The 23,821-nt window shown below is 38.2% G+C and overlaps 1 protein-coding gene across 1 annotated transcript in view; it reads left to right on the top strand.

The window, feature by feature from the left end:
- The first annotated feature begins 8,320 nt into the window (after positions 1–8,320).
- Positions 8,321–23,821, top strand: part of LOC111152751 (protein Asterix-like) — a 100,687-nt gene continuing 85,186 nt past the window's right edge. The window contains exon 1 of the mRNA XM_022511354.1: positions 8,321–8,353. Coding sequence (XP_022367062.1) covers positions 8,321–8,353 — 33 coding nt within the window. The remainder of the gene's footprint in view (positions 8,354–23,821) is intronic.

Consider the following 23,821-nt stretch of genomic DNA (forward strand, 5'->3'; position numbering starts at 1 on the left):
TATTTTGCATAGTATTCCTTTCTTTACATTTGTTTTTCTTGCTTGATTATAAAATGTTTAATTAATATAAGAGAACTTATTTTTTCATTATGCCATATTTCATTATTTAAATAACAACTGTGGTTATGAGTTGACCACATTGATAATGTTCATTCCTGGAACGTAGTCTTCCCCATAAACTTTTTGTTGGAATAACTTTAACATTGTGGACTCCTGGGGAAACTACATGTATTTATTACCTCTGACTCCTGAACTATTCTGGTAATGCTATAAACACTGTTTTTTACTGAGGATGAAGAATAAAACAGGGACTTGGGGAGAAATTGTAGAAGAATATTCCAGATATTTCAGACAGAAATGAATGATGGAGTTGATCAAGGCTCCAAAGAGTGGGAATTAGCTCTCAGTGATCATGAAACACAAAAGAACATTTCTATATCACAGTAGAAGGACTAATCATCTAATTATGCTCTGAAAGGAAGTCCACTCAACCATAAGCTATGTACTCACCATCTTGTTTCCTGATAGCATCTGAAAGTTTTCCCTACTGACCCAGCTCTCCATCTTTATAACAGACCATTTAAAAGGTATTTTTATTTCCAAATATTTTCTGATGTTCCTGATATCTCATTGTTAGTTTCTAAATAATGTTATAGTCAGAAACACGAGTCTATATTATTTTGATCTTCTGAAATTTACTGAGACTCGTTTTATGCCTCCACCATCTTTTCCTTATTAGTGAATATTACATGTACTTTCACACACAAAAAAGGTGTATTTATAGCTGCTAGGTATAGTGTTCTACAAATATTAGTCAAGCTAATTCTGTTGATGTGATTGTTCAAATCTTCTATAATGATGCTGATATTTTTGTCCCTTTCAGTTCCTGAGAATATGTTCTTGAAATGCCTAAATATATATGAATTGTGTTTATTTGCTATTTTAGTTTTTAAGTTGTCCTTCATGTACCTGAATGCTTTGTTCTTACATACTTAAAATTTAAAATTGTTAAGTGTTCTAAATGAATTCACTCTTTTATCATTATGAAATGCTTTATTTCTAGTAAAGACCATTATCTTGAAATATACTCAGTGTTAGTATAGCTCCATGCTTAATGTTCACATGGTATATATTTCCGTGCTTTTATTTTCAGCACCTTTGTTAATATTTAAACTATGTTTCTTGGAAATAACATATAATCAAATCCTGGTTTTAAAAATCTAGTTTAACAACCTCTGCCTTTTATATGAAGTGATTAGTCATTTTAATGGAATATGTTGTGGTTGAGTTTGTCTATCATCTGCATATTTGTTCTTTTTTAATTTAGTTTTTTTATTTTTAAAAAAGATTTTATTTGTTTATTTGACAGAGATACACAGCAAGAGAGGGAACACAAACAGGGAGAGTGGGAGAGGGAGAAGCCAGCTTCCCACAGAGCAGGGAGTCCTATGCGGGGCTCAATCCCAGGACCTCATGACCTGCGCAGAAGACAGACTCTTAACGACTGAGCCACCCAGGTGCCGCTGCATACTTGTTCTTATTTATATTATGTCATTAACAATGTTAAAAAAGGTACAATATGATCTCCCTGATATGAGGAAATGGAGCTGCAATGGCGGGGGTGGTTTGGGGGGTAGGAAAAGAATAAATGAAACAAGATGGGATTGGGAGGGAGACAAACCATAAGACACCCTTAATGTCACAAAACAAACTGAGGGGGACCAGGGGGAGGTGGGTAGGGAGAGGGTGGTGGGGTTATGGACATTGGGGAGGGTATGTGCTATGGTGAGCGCTGTGAAGTGTGTAAACTTGGCGATTCACAGACCTGTACCCCTGGGGCTAAAAATACATTATATGTTTATTAAAAAATTAAAAAATTTTAAAAAGGTACAATATAATTCCATGTTCTTATTGTAATATATCTTCTATATGTGCTAATAATATATTGCTTTAATAAGTTATTCTTTTTAAAACATTTACAGATAAATTTGTATGTGTATGTATATAAATAAAGTAAAAGATATTTTATATCTACCCATATTTTTACCCTATCTAGTCCCCTTATTGGTTTCTGCATAACTGACTTCCATATGGTATTAATTCCTGGAGAATATTAGCATTCCATCAAATATAGATCTACTAGTGATAAATTTGTCTAGTTTCTGTTGTTCTGGAAAATTCTTTCTTTTGTTTTTATTTTTGAAGAATAACTTCCCTCAACACGAAATTCCACTTTGGCAGTTCATTTTTATATTTTCTCTCAGCACATTGAAGATGTCATTCAATTGTATTATGTCTTCATTGTTTTTGATAAATCAGCTACCAATACATCTCTATGTAGTAATTGTTTTTTCTTTAGCTGTTTTGTTATATTTAGTTTTCATCAGTTTGGCTGTGTTGAAACCAGTGATAGCTTTCTTTGCATTTATATTGGTTGGATGTTGTTGCACTTCTTCAGGCTATCAGTTGATATAGTTTATCAATCAGGAAAAAAAATCTCAGCCATGATGTCTTCAAATAGTTCTTCTGGCCCATTTTCTCTTTTCTCCTCTTTTGGGACCTCAATTACACATAAATTACACTGCTTGCTATTGTTTCACAGATTTCAGGTGTTCTATATCTTTTTTCCTTCTTTGGGTTACACATTGAATAATTTAGTAGGTCTTCAAATACACTGATTCCTCTGCTGTGTTTAGTCTTCTGTTAAGCTTATAGGGAAAAAAATCTGATATCAAATTTTTCATTTTCTTCATTTTAGAGTATCCACCTCTCTGCTAAAATTCCTTATCTATATATGCATATTGTCCACATTTTTGACTAGACATTTTTGACTAGGTGTATTTCTCCTAGCTTTTTATTTATTTTATTATTTCATTTCATTTCATTTATATTATTATTTTATTACTTACTATGTTATGTTAGTCACCATACAATACATCATTAGTTTTTGATATAGTGTTCCATGATGCACTGTTTGCATATAACACCCAGTCCTCCATGCAATCTGTGCCCTCCTTAATACCCATCGCTGGGCTAACCTGTCCCCTCTACCCCCCTGCCTCTAAACCCTCAGTTTGTTTCTCAGAGTCCATAGCTTCTCATGGTTCATCTCCCCCTCCAATTCCTCCCCGCTTTTCATTTCCTCCTAATGTGCTCCACGCTATTCCTTATGTACCACAAATAAATGAAACTATATAATAATTGACTTTCTCTTATTGAATTATTTCACTTAGCATAATTTCCTCCAGTCCCATCCATGAATGAAAAGTTGTGTATTCATCCTTTCTGATGTCTGAGTAATATTCTATTTATATATGGACCGCATTTTCTTTATCCATTCATCTGTTGAAAGGCATCCCAGCTCTTTCCACAATTTGGTTATTGTGGACATTGCTGCTATAAACATTGGGGTGCATATGGCCCTTCTTTTCACTACATCTGTATGTTTGGGGTAAATAGCCAGTAGTGCAATTCCCGGGTCATAGTGTAGCTCTATTTTTAATTCTTTGAGGAAACTCCACACTGTTTTCCAAAGTAGCTGTCCCAACGTGCATTCCAACCAACAGTGTAAGAGGGTTCTCCTTTCTCCACACCTCTCCAATATTTGTTGATTATTGCCTTGTCAATTTTTGGCATTCTAACAGGTATAAAGTGGTATCTCAATGTGGTTTTGATTTGAATCTCCCTGATGGCTAAAGATGATGAACATTTTTTCATGTGTCAGCCATTTTTATGTCTTCTTTGGAGAAGTGCCTCTTCATGTCTTCTGCCCATTTTTTGACTTGATTATTTATTTTCTGGGTGTTGAGTTTGAGAAGTTCCTTATAGATCTTGGATATCAGCCTTTTGTCTACAGTGTTGTTTGCAAATATCTTCTCCCATTCTGTATGTTGCCTCTTTGTTTTGCTATTTCCTTTGCTGTGGAGAAATTTTTATCTTGAAGAAGTACCAAAAGTTCATTTTTCTTTTTGTTTCCCTTGCCTTTGGAGATATGTCTTGAATGAAGTTACTGTGGCTGATGTCAAAGAGGTTAGTGCCTACAATCTCCTCTAGGATTTTAATGGATTTCTTTCTCACATTGAGGTCTTTCATCCATTTTGAGTTTATTTTTGTGTATGGTGTGAGAGAATGGTCGAATTTCATTCTTAGATATATAGCTGTCCAATTTTCCCAGCACCATTTATTCAAGAGAATGTCTTTTTTCCACTGGATACTTTTTCCTGCTTTGTTGATTACTTGACCATAGAGCTGAGGATCCATATCTGGGCTCTCTATTCTGTTTCTTTGGTCTATATGTCTGTTTTTGTGCCAGTACCATGCTGTCTTGGTGATCACAGCTTTGTAATAAAGCTTGAAATCAGGCAACGTAATGCCCCAGCTTTGTTTTTCTTTTTCAACGCTTCCTTGGCAACTCAGGGTCTTTTCTGGTTCCATACAAATTTTAGGATTATTTGTTCCAGCACTTTGAAAAATACTGTTGGTATTTTGATTGGGATGGTGTTGAAAGTATAGATTGTTCTGGGCAGCATAGACATTTTAACAATATTTATTCTTCTGATCCATGAGCATGGAATGTTTTCCCATTTTTTTGTGTCTTTTTCAACTTCATTTGTGAGTGTTCTATAGTTCCTCAAGTATAGATCCTTTACCTCTTTGGTTAGGTTTATTCCAAGGTACCTTATGGTTTTTGGTGTTATTATAAATGGAATCGATTCTCTAATTTCCCTTTCTACAGTTTTGTTGTTAGTGTATAAGAAAGAAACTGATTTCTGTGCATTGATTTTGTATCCTGCCACATTATTGAATTGCTGTATGAGTTCTAGTAATTTAGAGGTAGAGACTTTTGGGTTTAAGTATCATGTCATCTGTGAAATGAGAGAGTTTTACCTCTTCTTTACTAATTTGAAAACGTTTTATTTCTTTTTGCTGTCTGATTGCTGTTGCTAGGACTTCTAGTACTATGTTGAACAATAGTGGTGAGAATGAGCGTCCTTGTCGTGGCTCTCAGATTTTCCCCATTGAGAATGATATTCACTGTGGATTTTTCGTAGATGGATTTTATGGAATTGAAGAATGTTCCCTCTATCCCTATACTCTGAAGAGTTTTAATCAGGAAAAGATGCTATATTTTGTCAAATGCTTTTTCTGAGTCAATTGAGAGAACCATATGGTTCTTCTCTCTCCTCTTATTAATATGTTCTATCACATTGTTTGAATGGTGAATGTTGGACCAGCTTGATAAATCCCAGTTGGTCATGGTGGATAATCCTTTTAATGTACTGTTAGATCCTATTAGCTAAGATCTTGTTGATAATTTTGGCATCCATATTCATCAGGGATATTTGTCTGAAATTCTCCTTTTTGATGGGGTCTTTGCCTGGTTTGGGGATCAAGGTAAGCTGGCCTCATAGAATGAGTCTAGAAGTTTTCCTTCTATTTCTATTTTTTGAAACAGCTTCAGAAGAATAGGTATTATTTCTTCTTTGAATGTTTGGTAGGATTCCCCAGGGAATCCATCAGGTCCTGGACTCTTGTTTTTTGGGAGGTTTTTGATCACTCCTTCAATCTCCTTGCTGGTTATTGGTATATTCAGGTTGTCAATTTCTTCCTGTTTAAGTCTTTGTAGCTTATAGGTTTCTAGGAATACGTCCATTTCTTCCAGGTTGCTTCATTTATTGGCATATAGTGGTTGATAATAATCTCTGATAATTGTTTCTATTTCCTTGATAATTTTCATTCATAATTTTATTAATTTGAGTCCTTTCTCTTTTCTTTTGGATAAGTCTGGCCAGCAGTTTATCAATCTTATTAATTCTTTCAAAAAACCAGCTTCTAGTTTCATTGATGTGTACTACTGTATATCTGGTTTCTAATTCATTGATCTCTGCTCTAATCTTAATTATTTCCCATCTCATACATGGGGTAGGCTTAATTTGTTGTTGATTCCCCAGTTCTTTAAGGTGTAAAAAGAGTTTGTGTATTCTGGATTCTTCTATTTTTTTTGAGTGAGGCTTGGATGGCTATGTATTTTCCCCTTAGGACTGCCTTTGCTGTATCCCATAGGTTTTGGACCAATGTGTATTTGTTCTCATTGGTTTCCATGAATTGTTTAAGTTCCTTTTTGATTTCCTGGTTGACCCAAACATTCTTGAGCAGGATGGTCATTAGCTTCCAAGTGTTTCAATTTCTTCCAAACATTTTCTTGTGATTGAGTTCAGTTTTAAAGCATTGTGGTCTGAGAATATGCAAGGAATAATCTCAATCTTTTGGTATCGGTTGAGACCTGATTTATGACCCAGTATGTGGTCTGTTCTGGAGAAAGTTCCATGTGGTGCTCAAGAAGAATGAGTATTCTGTTGTTTTAGGGTGGAATATTCTGTATATATCTGAGGTCCACCTGGTCCAGTATGTCATTCCAAGCTCTTGTTTCTTTGTAGATATTCTGCTTAGATGATCTGTCTATTGCTGAGAGTGAGTGTTAGAGTCTCCTACAATTAGCATATTATTATCAGTATGTCTCTTTATTTTGGTTAACAGTTAACTTATGCAGTTGGCTGCTCCAATGTTGGGACCATAGATATTTACAATTGTTAGATCTTCTTGGTAGGTAGACCCTTTAAGTATGATATAGTGTCCTTCTGTATCTCTGACTACAGTCTTTAGCATAAAATCTAATTGGTCAGATATAAGAATTGCTACCTGAGCTTTCTTTTGTGGTCCGTTGGCATGAAAGATAATTCTCCATCCCTTTACTTTCAGTCTGGATATAACTTTAGGTTCAAAATGAGTCTCTTGTAGACAGCATATGGGTGGGTCCTGTATTTTTATCCAATCTACAACCCTGTGCCATTTTATGGGAGCATTTAGGCCATTCATGTTGAGAGTAATTATTGAAAAATACGATTTTATTGTCATCATGTTGCCTGTGAAGTCATTGTTTCTGTAGCTTGTCTCTGTAAATTTCTGTTCTATATCACTCCTTGGGTCTTTCTCCTTTTATAGAACCCCCCTTAGTATTTCTTGCAGGGCCAGTTTAGTGGTCACATATTCTTTCAGTTTCTGCTGGTCCTGGAAGCACTTTATCTCGCCATCCATTCTGAATGACAGCCTTGTTGGATAAAGTGTTCTTGGCAGCATGTTCTTCTCATTTACTTCCCTGAATATGTCTTGCCAGCCCTTTCTGGCTTGCCAGGTCTCTGTAGACAGGTCTGACATTATTCTGATGTTCCTCACTCGTACATAAGGAATCTCTTCCCCCTACCTGACCTTAAGATGGTTTCTCTGGTTTTAAGATTTTTGAGCTTTACCATTACATGCCAGGGCATTGGTCTGTCCTCCTTGATCTTGGGAAGGGTCCTCCCTGCCTCTAGGACACAAATGCCTGTTTCACTCCCCAGAGTTATGATTTGCTCAACTGTATCTTCTAGTCCTCTTTCTCTCTCTACCCCCTCAGGGATCCCAATAATTCTGACATTGGAACATTTCATGGCATCATTTATTTCTTTAATTCTGTCTTCATGGATTTAAAGCTGTTTGTTCCAGGCCTCCTCCTGTTCCTTCTTTTCTATCAGTTTGTCTTCTAGATCACTAATTCATTCTTCTGCCTCATTTATCCTAGCTGTTAGAGTATCTAGATTAGATTGGATCTCACTGATAGCATTTTTAAGTTCTGCTAGATCAGCTCTCATTTCTGTCCTTAGAGAATCTATGTTACCATTGATGCTTTTCTCCATCCTAGCTATTGCCTGCATAACTGTGTTGGAGGCTACGGCATGGTTGGAGTCGAGGATCAAACCAGGCCCTGACTTGTGTCTCCTTCAAATTCCAGACACCTTGACAAGGTTAAGGACAGGAAAGTTGAGTAACACTGAGAAAGGGTCTGTGCTATGTGTCGTGCGCTTGCCTACGTGACTTCCCACACACTCTCCCTACAGAAGGGAACAATGTGGTCAGGGTCATGAGTTCTTAGTTGGTCCTTGCTGTTCCTGTACCTCCCATACCACTCCCTTGGTTGATTGTCTTGCTAATGGCTTTAGCTGAGACTACCTGGCATCACGAGGTTTGCTTGTAGTTAATGTAAACTTGTTATAGAAACTTGCGGTTATCTGACTTGGTACTGATGTATTACTCCTCCTATTGTGATCTGCCTTATAAATGCTTGTAAGATGTGGAATAAAATTGGCACTGTTGGACATCATCCTCAGTGTCCCTCCTGCCCCCATCTCTTTGTCTCTTAATTTCTTTTCACCATCCTCTTACCCTCACGTTTCCTGGCCGATTTGTCGAGCCGGCCGTGACAAGTGGCACCCGAACAGGGACCATGAGTACGTTTCAAGGGAGCGCGCAGGTACAGGTAAGTGATTATCAAGATTTTGGTAAGAGGAGCCCAGGCTGACGGGCGACTGCAGGAGTAAAATAATACGGGGCGGTCTGATTCTGTGCAACAGGATCTTTTTGTTACGGCATTGCAGGCCCTTTTAAAGCAGAAGGGGTCTAAGCACTCAAAGAAGGCCTTACAGCAATTTTTTTGGTGTGGTGTCTGATCTTTGTCCTTGGTTCCCTAAAGGAGGAACGGTAAATTTACAAATTTGGCAGAAAGTAGGGCAAGAGATTAAAAATCAGTTGAGAATTAGAGGACCATGTGCTTGCCCTGAAGGAACCGTGAAAGTTTGGGAAGATATTTGAGAGGCTTTAGATCCACAACCTTCTATAGAGTTAACCTCTATAGCTTCTTATAATTCTAACAAGAAGAGAGCCCCCTGGACCTAACACCCCCCACTCCAGATCTTCCCACCGTGTCTCAGGTAAACATTCGAAACGGAGTGGAACCAAGTGGAACGTAAATCAGTATTTGAACTAAGTTAAGTTTGTTGGGTTAATTAGGGTAAACATGTCTTTTGAGTTAACAGTAGTAAATGTGAAACTTCAAAGTTTTTACTTAAAGTCAATAAGCTCGTGTTATTTGTTAAAATCTGTTAAAATCTGTTGGGTTAAAATCTGTTAGCAAAGAGATGACTAAACTGATGGCTAATTGTCTGTCTCAAAGTTTTAATGGGTAATTGTTAAAGTAGCTTTCAAAGTCTTTGCTAACCTGAAACTTTAAATCAAATGGGATAAAATGCTAGAGCAGTCACTGGAACTAGGTTTGTGCTTTTGAAATCTGTTAGTAAATATCTTTTGTGCTTAACTGAATTCTGTTGTAATAGCCCTGGGGCCACTGTCTGAGCTAGACCCATTCATAAAGAATGGAAGGGGAGACTGATCACCTCCCATTATCCAGGGATACCCAAAGGGGAGGGTGTCCAACCTGTTTGAATCTGAAGAGTGCCTGACTGTGTGAATGTGTCTGTATGGCTCCACCACTTCAGCTATGGAGTCTGAGTGGGCTGCATCCTGAGTCTCTCAGGGCGTCATATGGCATAACGGTCATCTACTCCATGGAGTAGCCTGGTCTGGGGTTTATACGGACAGACCTTAGCTAAGGCGCTCCTAAGTTCCCGCGAGGGACGCGAACAGGACAGCATCTGAAAGATCCCCCTCCCTTTGTCTGCGACATCATTTACGATGGGAGGGAAACCAGAAAACTCACTGTCTTAGGAAGAAAAAAGAAGACACTGGTATAGAAAGGCTGATGGAAATGAGAAAGCAACCCTGTATGTAAGAAAGTAGGAGATATGTAAGAAAGATTTAAGGAATGGGAATACATTTTGTTGAGGGTAAGAGAAGGTAATTTTGTCCTAAATGAGATGGTTATTTGGAAGAAATGGCTTGGGACAAAACCTGAATGCAAAAGCAAGTTGTAGAAGGTTCGTGAGGGGATATCTTCAATAAAGGAATTTTAGGTATCGGTCAGGACAGACTAAGATTAATTGTACACACAAAAAGGAGGGCCTAAAAGAATGAGTAGTTGTGTCTTAAAGTGAAAATGTCTGGTTACACCAGAACATGAAAGGAAATAAACTTGAGGGTATATAGTAAGTCATAGAAGGCTTGGGGGAAGTGACTTTTATTTACCTTGGTTTATAGGTTTAAAAGGAAACAATGAAATATGTTAAAAATTTGACCGTATTAGATCAGTTTTGGTGGATTTATTCACAAGAGGAGAAAAAAGACTAATGAATCTTTTCCTGTAAAATGTTTCTGTTCAAATAAGGCATAATATTTAAGAAAGACTAAAGCCCTGTGTCATGGCAAATCTATATTGATGATCCACTCAAGTACAAAGTTTTCCTGGATTAATTAATCTACTGTTAAAAAGAAAATGTAAATGGTTTTCTCTTTGCCTGCCCAGAGAAAACCCAGTTTCTATGTTTTGTTTTATTCTCATATGAAATAAGTTTTGTCTTAAAGGAGATTCATGTAAAAACTTTCAGAACAAATACAGGTATATGAAAAGTTAAAAATCCTGGAACTGAAATGGGTAAAAATTTCCAGAAGTAAAAGCTGCATTCGGAGTAAAACAGAATTAGTAATATGGGACTAGATTAACTGAAGGAAGTTGTAATGTTGTGTCTCTTAATGTTTTGTCTTATTTTAAACATTGCTTCTTCTCTAATGTTTGCTCTTCCAGACTAGGGATTTGTTTTTCTTAAGATATCTGTGACTTACAAAAATGTAAAAATACTTATTTGCAAACAAATCAGAACATTCAATGGACATCCCCTATAATTCACAAGGACAAGCCATTGTCAAAAGAGCTAATGCTACCCTTAAATAATATCTCAAAAAATTAAAAGAGGGGGAGATACTACAAGGAACAGTGATATACTCTCCTCATATGCATGCATTTAATTTTAACTCTTTATATTTAAAAAATTTTTGAATGTCGACGATATAGGTCACACAGCAGCTGAACGCTTTTGGCATCCAGATTTTTCTCCTCTTCCTTATGCTAGGTGGAAAGACCCCCTGATGGGCACTTGGAAGGGTCCTGATCCTGTCCTCCGCAGAGGGAGGTTTTGTTTGTGTTTTTCCACAGGATGAGGACACCCCACGCTGGATGCCAGAGAGCTGGTGCTGAATCCTTGTGTCTCAAACAGAGGATGGCTCACCTCACGTTGAACGGCCAGAATAGACGGAGAAAAAGACGTCTCTTCCCTTACAGCTGGAGGGATGTTTCATGCAGAATTCTGGAAACTGGTTGCTGCCCTGGGACCAATCGGAGTGCAAGTGGCCAGAAATGGTTATACTGCCACAAAAGACTTTAATCTGACTTTGTGGGCCTGTGTTCCTAGACCTTTTTTACTGGTAGTGGTCTCGGGATCAAAAGTTCTCACCTCTTTCCTAGGGGGACATCTATTGTATAATATCTACTGTGACCATTGTGTGTTAACAAATTGTCTACCTGTGTCCCTGCCTTCATCAGGCACAGGTCCCATGATAGTGTTTGTAACTATGCAACCTTCATATATGCTCCTCCTAGTGGAATTGGAGGATCCCTGGTATGCTAATTATGGGTATCAGTTAGCGTTGGAATTACAGGCACAGGTGAATAGAGTTAAGTGATTCATAGGGTTACTTATTGCCGGGATAACTGTATTAATTTCTCTAATTGCTACGACTACTGTTTCTACTATAGCTCTTTTGCAATCTGTACAAACTGCCGCACATGTGAATTCTCTAGCCCAAAATATCTCTCATGCCTTGGCTACTCAGGAGCATATAGACCAAAAAAAATTTTTTTTTTTTTTTAAGATTTTATTTATTCACTTGACAGACAAAGATCACAAGTAGGCAGAGAGGCAGGCAGAGAGAGAGGGAGGAAGCAGGCTCCCTGCCGAGCAGAGAGCCCGATATGGGGCTCGATCCCAGGACCCTGGGATCATGACCTGAGCTGAAGGCAGAGGCTTAACCCACTGAGCCACCCAGGCGCCCCTAGACCAAAAAATTTAAGCCGGTTAGAAGGATTGGAAGAAGCAGTAGAATTTTGGGAGGGCAATTATCGGTGTTAAGAACTCAAATGTCTTTAGTATGTCATGGAGGATTTCAACATATTTGTGTCACTCCCTTGAAAGCCTTGAACTATTCTTGGGATGCCGTTAAACATCATTTGCAAGGAATATGGTTTCATAGTAATGTAAGTCTAGATCTTGCAGAGTTGCAAAAGGAAATTGCTAATACAGGACATTCACAACTAGATGTACAAAATCCTGCTACTATAGTATCTCAGATTTTGGATGGGTTGCACGGGTTTAATCCTGGAAATATAATGAAATATTCCTTTTGGATTTTTATCATTATATTCATTGTTTTGGCTATATTGATTTTAGGATGGGGAGTTTCCTTGTTTCGTACAGGACAACAATGACTGCATACTCAGGCACAAATTCATATGCTTGATTTATATAAAAAAGAAGCGGGAGATGTTGGAGGCTACGGCATGGTTGGAGTCGAGGATCAAACCAGGCCCTGACTTGTGTCTCCTTCAAATTCCGGACACCTTGACAAGGTTAAGGACGGGAAAGTTGAGTAACATTGAGAAAGGGTCTGTGCTATGTGTCGTGCGCTCGCCCACGTGACTTCCCACACACTCTCCCTACAGAAGGGAACAATGTGGTCAGGGTCATGAGTTCTTAGTTGGTCCTTGCTGTTCCTGTACCTCCCATAACCCACTCCCTGGTTGATTGTCTTGCTAATGGCTTTAGCTGAGACTACCTGGCATCACGAGGTTTGCTTGTAGTTAATGTAAACTTGTTATAGAAACTTGCGGTNCGAGGTTTGCTTGTAGTTAATGTAAACTTGTTATAGAAACTTGCGGTCATCTGACTAGGTACTGATGTATCACTCCTCCTATTGTGATCTGCCTTATAAATGCTTGTAAGATGTGGAATAAAATTGGCACTGTTGGACATCATCCTCAGTGTCCCTCCTGCCCCCATCTCTTTGTCTCTTAATTTCTTTTCACCATCCTCTTACCCTTACGTTTCCTGGTTGATTTGTCACGCCCGTTGCTACATAACTGTTACCCTGAAGTCTATTTCTGACATCTTGTTTATATCCATATTCATTAGTTCTGTGGCAGAGGTCACAGTCTCTGAATTTTTCCTGTGTTGGGGGTTCCCCCTCCTAGTCATTCTGGTGAGAGGTGGTTGAGGGAATGTACAGAGTCCAGATTATTGACCACAACCAAAGTAAGATGCACCTGTTTTATAGGGAACTTAGGGTTGTCAGCTTCTTGTTCTTCCAGACTGTCTTCTGGGGGAAGGGCCTGCCATACTGTTACTTAGGCAATCCTGTTTGAGCAGAGTTGTTCTGCCACCTGTGGGGGGGATGGGCTCAATGAAAACCGTTTTAGGGGGACTTTTGTTCTCTGGTGGCTTTCCCTGGTGGCTTTCCGCATCTCTTCCAAGAGTCAGAGCAAAAGCGACCATATCCAAATCTCTGTTTCACAACAGAAGGATCACAGTCTGCTCTCCAATGACCATTCCAGGCTATACCGTCTCCGTTTCTGTCTGCTGCTAAAAACCAGTGTCCTGGGTTGTGCACCCCACAGCAACACTCTCAGCCCTTGCTTCCAGCTCCAGGCACATCTCTGCTCTTTGTGCTTCTAAAACTGCCAGCCACTTCCAGATCACGCACACACCTGCAGTTCCAGGTTTCAGTCTGGAGGGCTGCCCTAAAGTCCTTTTCTTGCCACTACTGGTCTGCGAGTCTGTGCTCTGTCCCCAGGATGGGAGGCTTCTGCACTCCAGTGGTGCAGGATCCCAGAGGCTCCCTCCCCATTCCATTTATCTTCTGACATCTGCCCACAGAATCATGGCTTCCTGTTTTAGTTTCAGACCAACTGTTGATGTAATCTGTTTGTAAAGATCCAGATTTATCTTCTTAAAACATAGGCTGATTTCGTGGGTGTTCAGAATGGTCTGGTATATATCCAGCTCAATTCAGGGGACCGGTTGAAATAGGATCCCCCACTTTTCCACTATCTTTTCTCTGGAAATCCTCCTCCTTATTTTAAAGTCTATGATAATTCCAGCACTGAGACCAATTCTAGTTCTGTTTCCTTTGTTTATTTTCTCTCAACACCTATGGTTACATTGTTTATTTTCTTGTGTATTTCATTATTATTATTGTTATTGTTGTTGTTGTTGTTGTTTATGACAGACTTTATACATAACAGACCAAAGTAAATAATATTTATATCCATAAAAAGGCTGCCCCTTTTATGTGAAGCATTAGTTTTGTGGGCTAAGTTAGCCTAATCCATGTTTGACTCTCAATTGAGTTTTTGTGCACCTTTAGTTAAATTCAGTTCATCCCTAACTTAAAGTACTTTACATATTTTTTAGAGATTTATTTATTTATTTTACTGGGGGAAGGACAGAGGGAGACAGAGTCTTAAGCAGACTCCAAGCTGAACATGGGGCCCAACAGAGATGGGGAGGTGGGGGACTCAATCTTAGGACCCTGAGTTCATGATCCTGAGTTATGACCTGAGCCAAAACCAAGAGCTGAAAGCTTAACTCACTGAACCACCCAGGTGCCCCATGACTTAAAGTACTTTAAAGCACTGACTTAAAATGGTTTCTTCTAGCAAGGTTTGAGATCTGAGCAATAGTAAGAGTCTGGTAATCTCTAACTCACACCCAGCTTCTGGCTTTCTGGGTCATTTAGGTGTTCTCTTTGTTCTCTGGGCCTGCTCCCTGGGAAATCTCCGTTCTGCAGCCCAGCCCTGAGAGTTTAGAGCTGAGCTGTAGGACACTTGGTGAAGGCCAGAGATTCTCAGAAGGACTTCTCCTGCCCTATCCCCAGCCTTTGGCATACAGCTGCAGTGTAGTTAGCAAAATTTCAAAGGACCTCTATGGATTTCTTTCATCACTCTCCCTCCCTAGATCTAGCTTTTGGTGGATAGTTACTTTGCCCTTGGAAAAATTCCACTGCCTTAGGGGTATCTATCTCAACTTCCTTGCTCTTTCCCCAGGCTTCAGTGTACCCCATCACAGTGAATACTTGGAGAAAGACAGGGTGAGTGGGTACAGACTCTGGTTAAGGTGTCGTGTGATTTTCATCCTTATACTGGACTACAAAGTGCTGTGCAAGTTCATTAGAAGTTGGCCAGGTTTCTACATGCCTGGCCCTTATCTCGGGAAGATTCCTCCTCTTCTCATTCCTGGTAGTGGTAAAAGCATCTTCCCAAGTGTTCATAACTTGTGGGATTTTTGTTCATTTTAGCTTCTTTGCAATATTTGATTCTCTGATTTTTTTTTTGAAACTCCATTTTGTTGTTTACCCAGATTGTTCTAGTAGTTTGGGTTGAGTGCCACTCACTTGTAACTTTCTATATACTAACTGCAGTTGGTGATTAAAAATGAATACTACTAATTTGATCTTATGCTCTGGAACACTATGAAATTCTCCGCCAACCTCAGAAAATTGCAAGGAAAAAAAAATCCAACATGAAAATTTATCTATTTCTGATCTTTTATTTCATACCATGTTCTTCTTTCATACTCAGTGTTTGACTCAAAATTCCAGTTTCAACTGATTCAAATGTACCATTTTTCTCTTTAGGCCAACTTTTCTTTTTATAGGGACATATGACTCTTCCTGATATTAAATCTTGGTCTGTGGTCATTCTCTTCTCTTTTAAAACCCTTCCCATTTCTTGGCAACTTCATGCAATTAGATACTCAGCACAGTTTCTACTGATGATTTTTTGAAAATTATATTTCAAATAATGTATGGCCCCATGGATCTATTGCATAAGTATGTTGCTATGATTAATCAGCACACACTTTATCAATTATTTTTACTTGATTGAATTTCCTCAAACCTGTTTACTGAGAATAACATCAAATAAAGATGATCCACTCTAGGGGGTTTCCATAAATCTCATCATTATGTTTTTATATTACTCTAGATTTTATACACATATAGTTTAGCAGTGAATATTTGATAATTTATAGATTAAGAAAATTTTTATTCTCAGTATTATTGAAATTATTAAATATTTTATGCAACATTTCAAGGACAGATATTCCATTCAGTCATTAAATAGTGTAGGTGTGGAATTGTCAAAATGAACACAAGAAAATGAAGTCTTCTCACTAAAGCTAAAATGTAGTTATGCCAAAAAATTCACCCACCCTGTAGAAGGTCCATATTCTAAAATATAGTAGCAGGAATTAGAGATTAAACTGCACAAAGTCAGTAGTGGTGCTTAACGTATACATATTGTGGAATGAAATAAAAAAGGGGTGGGTTGGTTAGGAGAGAAATACCATATAATTTCATTCAATAAAATACTGCTTAGCTAATTCTTAATCTAATTAAATACCAAAATGTAAATACTCAGTTCTCCCATACACCCCATTATTACTCATTTGCGGGAAACAAGTGGTCAAGAAATATTTAAGTTTTGAAAAATATGTGATAAAAATGTAAAATTTGCCTGGATTCCCCATGTCTGAACCTCACTGATTACTGTTCAAATGGGTATTTGAATGTATGTATGCATATGTGTATGTTTTAATCACACTATAGTCCTGAGTTAATCAGAGTAAGATGTCTAGTTTAGTCACTATAGCATTTTTTAATCCACCAGTTTTCAGAAGAGGGGAGAAAAATCCCATTCCCTTATAGCACATGAAATACTTTGAGATGAAAACTCCTTAATGAAGAGTAGAATGAGAATTATAATAGACTATTATCTAGGGAAATGTCCTAGTAAAGAAAACAGGAGTTGTAGAAACATCTGGGTTGGATTTTCAGCATAAGCAACCAAACATTGTACTCACTAGAAGCAAACCTTCCCAAAGAAAACACACTGAATCTGTCCGCTTTTATTAATGTGCCTCACTGGTGAATCTCTGGTGGTGATGGATCACCCTCATTTAAGGAATGATGTGCTGGAAAAATGCATTATTTTCAGGAGTAACAGAGTGGATTAATGCAAGTGTGTACTGAAAAAAAATTCAAAACTCTCTCGTGATATATGCTGATTTTCGGGTGTTCCCCATTTGCACGGCTGTTTAAGCAAGCACTCTAAATGGAAATGCACTTGACATTTTTGTAACTGGATGTGATCAAACAACATTGGAATTTAGCTGATTTTTTCAGAAAATTATTAAACCAATTTCTTTCTCATTTCCAATACTTGCATGGGGAAAAACAGGAATGAAAGATATTTAATAAAAATTGACACTCAGATAGAAAGCTGCCTCGGAACAATGTAAGGAGGTTGATATCTTCTTCTTTTTTTCTTTCTTTCTCTCCCTTCCTCCTTCTGTCACAGTAGTCTCGGGCTGCATACATCGTCAGAGGAGAATTTTGATCACCTGTTTCCAGGCCTTGGTAAAGCAATTCAGGATAAATGTTCCATAAGGTACCTTGAGACTGAGTTATGCTTGCCATTAATGTTTATGTGACAAGGACTTGTTAATACAGAAATATTCTTAAATGCTCTGTAATAAATGATTTTGGCCTTGCAGTGCCTGGCGGTAGACAACTGAGCTTTAAATTCTGCCAGGGAGGTAAGAGATATCCCAGTAAGATGATTATGTCTGCTGCACAAGATTACCAGGCACAATGGTTATTATATTAGCTGGCACAAGTGAGGGTAACCTATGAACCAGGCTGGTGACAAGAAATGTAATTATTAGGCTCTTTGGAGCTTATACCTGCAAGAGGATTCCTGTTGTTTTACTGAAAATCAATTTAGTTATCTACTGCCACTTAATAAATTACCACAAACTTAGCAGCTTAAAGTAACACGTACTTATTACCTAACAGTTTCCATGGTCTGGAATCAGGGCACAGCTTAGCTGAGACCCCTGCTTTAGGGTCTTGTAAGGCTGTAACCAAAGTATCCATGAGGGATGGGGTCTCACTGCAGCCTGACTAAAGAAGGCTCCACCTCCAAGTTCATATTGTTGTGAGGACCCAGTTCCTTGCTGGCTGTTGGCTGGAGGTCTCTCTCTGTTCCTTGCCATGCTCATATGGCAATTTTTTCATCAAAGCCAGAAGAGACAGAGCTAAAATGAGACTCTTCTGGCAGATGGAAACTACAATCCTACTAACCTAATGACAGAAGTAACATCCATCATCTTTGCCAGATTCTATTGGCTAGAAGCAAGTCACAGGTCCTGTTCATACTCAAAGGGAAATGACTATACACAGGTGTGAATACCAAGAGTCAGGGATCACTGGGAGCACATCACATTCGCCAAGCTCTAAAGTATTTTTCTAATTTTGAATCCAGTTACATCTAAATAACTTGGTAGTCCTGCAAAATTCTGTACCAACATTTTTGTGGAGAATTTGTAGACTTAAGGAATACTTAGTGATGTATTACAAAGTCAGCCTGGAAGTTAGAAAACATATATTTTCTGATCCTTCTCTACTCTTTGCTAGCTATATGACATAGCATCATGTCTAGCCTTCCGCACCTCCATTTCCCACACGTGAAATACAAACAGCATGCTTATCCTGCCTATCTCACTAACATATTCTAATAAGTAAATGACATAAACCAAAAAAAGTGCTTTGGACAAATAAGTTGCTTAAAACCGTAAGATCTACATGCAGGTGGTCTAACTTTCCCCAGATTTCACTAGCCTGAGATCCCATATATAATAATGATTCACATGTTTTGATTCCATAGTTCACCACAAGTAATTCCAAGCTCACTGCATCTCCTCGGAAATCCTTCTCACTTCCTATTCTGAGTGAGCTTCCAAAGAATATCTCATATTCTGATAAATACTCTCAATCAGAGGCCAAATGCCATCTACAATTTCCTGCTTTTTCTCCTGCCCTGGGTTGCCTGTGTGGGATCCTGGAAATCTGCGGGGTCCATTGTCTTCTCTGGGAACAATGCCCTAGACCTTCGGAGGTGGTAGATCTATGAGTTGAGGGTTTCAGGAAGGCCAATATAGTACATATTCCTCCTTCCCCTCAAAGTTTAGAGCCAGTTGAAATACAGACATAGGAGTTTGATAAATATAGGCTAAAATATTAGCTTTATAATCCATGGAGGTAGATTAGAAAACTTGGTTTTATGACTCTACACAGATCTCCATATAGCAATTGCCTGAATTCTGATCTTGGAAAACTCTTTTTAGGAATGCAGGTATGCAGGCTGTTGATGCAGATAAGCTGCAAGGGGAAATCATAGTCTCATCTCCACCAAGCCCTAATAGCAGGGACAGAGATAGTAAGGCCCCTAGGGTATGGACTGCTTTCCCACAAACTGAAGAACAGGAGCCAGTAGGCATCAGATCTTCCTCATTATCAATCATATCCATCAATCCTTTTCCCATGGAGAGGAGGGACTAAGGGAAGGACAGAGAGGCTGAAGGAAGAAATTCACATAAACATGGGAAAAATGAAATAGGATACCCCTTAAATTATGTATTGCTCTAATGGAAAGTTGGAGACCAGTTGGTCTCTCTGAGAAGGTTTCTCTCTGAGAAAGATAGAAGGTATCAAGCATTGCTAATTTTTTCTGTGAAGAAACAGAGAAAAGAATGGTTCAGCCAGGGTATAGCTCTGCTACCCATATGTAATAAAAATAAAACATTACTGGCACACTGTGATGTTTACTCCTTGTGAAATGGACTGGGTCCCAATTAGAGGTTGGTAAAAATAAACCAAATGGTACCACAATATATCAACAACAGCACCAGCTCCTCATTAACATAGTTATTTTTTTTGCCAATTCTTTTTGCAAGGTCACATACTTTGGTTAGTTGAAAGTCAGTGATCACAGTTAACTGAAAACCTGAAAATAATAGTACATAGCATGGTGCTATTTACTAAGACTGATTATCTTCTTTTAGTATCTTTGTCAAGAACTTACTGTGCCTCTCATGAAGTTTTAGAAACTCACAAGAGGGCTAAAGAAGATCAAGTACCAAATAAAAGTGAAATGGTTTGCAAACTATTTGCAGGACACCAGGTCTGATTCAGACAATGGAAATGAAATAGTAAGTGAATCTGTTTTTTAAGCAATATTAAAGAGAAAAGCAATTTCTCCTTGACTTCTTTAAATATGCACGGAATACAAAAATGTTTTATACCTGTTTGAAGATGTAACACATAAAACCAACCAGTCTAGGGAATTCTTATGTCCCCCTCTGGTTTGCCTGTGACTTACCAAGTTCGTACAAAAGTCAAATTTTTGTTATTATTTATGGGTCACTTCCCTTTGCTACATATCCACTGGACCAATCTTAATGACAGACTTTCTTTGCTCTTGTCTTCCAAAGAGTATGGGTTGGTTAGTGTCTCTAAGCCTGAGTATTTTCCAGGAAATTTTTAGTCTCTCATAAAATTAAGCTTCTCTTACTCTTCAGATTTCTCAGTTATGTCCCAGAGTACCAGCAGCTTAAGTTCAAGTCAGGACTTCTCTTACTCCCACCACTCTTCTCCACTTCTCATCAATAATCTCTTGGAAATAAGTTGATGGAAACTGAAACGAAGTGACAGGAATAAAATATGCTCACTCCGCACTTTCCCTTTATTTGCCATTGAGGGAGAAGTCAAGTTCTATCTTTTCAATGATATCATTTAATCTCTATAGGTAAAACGTTGGGATTACCAGATGCTAAGAATTTGTCATAATTCAACTTATTTTCTTCTTGTGATGCTCAGCTGCCTGTGTTTGTTGGCTAGTTACACAATCATAAGGGTTCCACAAAGTTGAAGGAGGAATCGGATAGAATATTTTTTTCTCTTGAGCAGGGTGAGCTCACATTTGAGATTTAAAATGCATTATATTGCAGGTGTTGACCCAATCCTTGTTAATGCAGAGGAAAATGCACCCCCATGACAGGAAAGGGAGCTAAAAATGTTTCCTGCTGTGCTTATAGCTCTGTCATCACTGTCCATTATTCTTTGTAGATGGTTTTATTGGCTGCTTTGGTCCATAACTCTTCCGCTAAGCAGTTCTTATCTCAAAAACAACTCAATCATCCACCTGTCCATCACCCATCATGATTTCTATTGTGTCACTAGATGGAAAATTGCTGAATAAATATCTCACTTTTAATATAGACCCAAAGCGAGACAATAAAGAGTATACTTTGATCTTTCTCCAAAACTAACAGTGCTGATTCTAACCAGCCTCTACAGTAGATGTTACAGCAGCTAAGGATATTTACACCAATAATATTCCTTGGATTGTAGTCCTGATTTGTGCCTCTTCTCCCAATGCTAGGGAAATTTAGGACAAGAGGAGATTCATATACAGAGGAAATAAGATGGTTTGGCTTGGGATTTCAGAGTTTTCACGTATTTCTTGTCTCCTAAAATAATACCTTCAAAACATTATATGGTCCAGGATAGCATAAGGAACTGGGCCAAGAAACATTTTTATAAAGTCACTCATGCTTTGTCTTCTTGATCAGATAAATAGAAAGTAGACATTTAGAGGAGATAGCTGAGAAAGGAAATAGATTAACAATAATGCTAGAAAGTTTTACTTCTAAAAAACAAGCAAAAATGCCCCATTCTTCTTATTTTTGATCTAGATTTCAAGTTAAATAATTATATTTATGTGTTATATACTCTCTTATTGCAAGTCTGATTTTTTTTAAAGAATTTATTTACTTATTTGACAGAGAGAGAGAAAATACAAAGAGAGGGAGAAGGAGAAGCAGGCTCTTTGCTGAACAGGAAGCAGCCTAATGTGGGGCTCGATCCCAGGACCCTGGGATCAGGACCTGAGCTGAAGGCAGACACTTAAATGACTGAGCCACCCAGGCACCCCAACAAAGCCTGATTTTCTGAAAAGAACTCCAATGAAGACTGTAACATCAGGCTTTTAGGACTTGTGATAACAGGAGGATATCCATGCTTACCTTAAGTAGTTCTTAACTTTTAAGTCTCCACTTTCCTATTTCAATAGTAGTCATAGAAACTTGCTGGATATGTTGGACAATACAACCAGAGCACAACTCTGATTAGTCATGGGCTCTATGAGGGTATTTATTATTTGTTCCAAATAGAGATAATACTTCAATTGACATATTTTTAGGTTCTGGGCCACTATGAATCTTATAACCACTCAACTTTCTTTTGTTGTCATTAGGAGCCCGAGAGCCCATATTTAGAATGTGAAAAATCCTTAAAATGTGTGTTTATTACATAGACCAGTGGAACAGAGTAGAGAGGCCAGAATGGACCCTCAACTCTGTGGTAATATAATCTTTGACAAAGCAGGGAAATGTCAAATAAATTAAAAAAAAAAAATCTTTAAGGGAAAAAAAATTATTTAAAAATGTCAAATAAAAAAAAATCTTTAAGGGACAAAGCAGGGAAAAATATACAGTGGGAAAAAGACAGTCTCTTCAGTAAATGGTGCTGGAAAAATTGGACAGCTATGTGTAGAAGAATGAAACTAGACCATTCTCTCACACCATACACAAAGATAAACTCAAAATGGATAAAAGACCTCAATGTGAGGCAGGAATCTATCAAAATCCTAGAGGAGAACATAGGCAGTAACCTCTTCAACATCGGCCACAGCAACTTCTTTCAAGATATGTCTCCAAAGGAAAAGGAAACAAAAGCAAAAATGAAATTTTGGGACTTTATCAAGATCAAAAGCTTCTGCACAGCAAAGGAAACAGTCAACAAAACAAAGAGGCAACCCAGGGAATGGGAGAAGATATTTGCAAATGACACTATAGACAAAGGGCTGATATCCAAGATCTATAAAGGACTCCTCAAACTCAACACACACAAAACAGATAATCATGTCAAAAAATGGGCAGAAGACATGAACAGACACTTCTCTAATGAAGACATACAAATGGCTAATAGACACATGAAAAAATGTTCATCATCACTAGCCATCAGTGAGATTCAAATCAAAACCACATTGAGATACCACCTTACACCAGTTAGAATGACAAAAAGTAACAAGACAGGAAACAACATGTGTTGGAGAGGATGTAGAGAAAGGGGAACTCTCTTACACTGTTGGTGGGAATGCAAGTTGGTGCAGCCATTTTGGAAAACAGTGTGGAGATTCCTTAAGAAATTAAAAATAGAGCTTCCTTATAACCCTGCAATTGCACTACTAGGTATTTACCCCAAAGATACAGAGGTAGTGAAAAGAAGGGCCATCTGAACCTCAATATTCATAGCAGCAATGGCCATAGTTGCCAAACTGTGGAAAGAATCAAGATGCCCTTCAACTGACAAATGGATAAAGAAGATATGGTCCATATATACAATGGAGTATTACGCCTTCATCAGAAAGGATGAATACCCAACGTTTGTATCAACATGGATGGGACTGGAGGACAGTATGCTGAGTGAAATAAGTCAAGCAGATAGAATCAATTATCATATGGTTTCACTTACTTGTGGAGCATAGGGAATAATATGGAGGACATTGGGAGATGGAGAGAAGTGAGTTGGGGGAAATCGGAGGGGGAGACAAACCATGAGACACTGGGGACTCTGAGAAACAAACTGAGGGTTTTGGAGGGGAGTCGTGTGGGGGTTGGGTGAGCCTGGTGGTGGGTATTACGGAGGGCACGTATTGCATGGAGCACTGGGTGTAGTGCATAAACAATGAATCTTGGAACACTGAAAAGAAATAAAATTTTAAAAAATGTGTGTTTTTTAGACTCACCTTAATCATGTTTGAACTTGTGTTTGCCCCACTTTCCAGAGTGTGGATGTATTCACACGTAAATGCATATACACATATGTGCACACTGCACATTACATTTTCTATATTTTGCATACAACAAGTGTGATTTGAGTTTGAACTGGACACCAATTAATGAATTAACTGAAGACTGTGAGCATACTGACAGTTTTAACTCAGATCACCTTTCCATCTGGATTACGTGCATGCTACTGCCAT

The sequence above is a fragment of the Enhydra lutris genome, unplaced genomic scaffold (assembly GCF_002288905.1).
Source record: "Enhydra lutris kenyoni isolate GAN:26980312 unplaced genomic scaffold, ASM228890v2 scaffoldscaffold3, whole genome shotgun sequence".
Classification (NCBI taxonomy): Eukaryota; Metazoa; Chordata; class Mammalia; order Carnivora; family Mustelidae; genus Enhydra; species Enhydra lutris.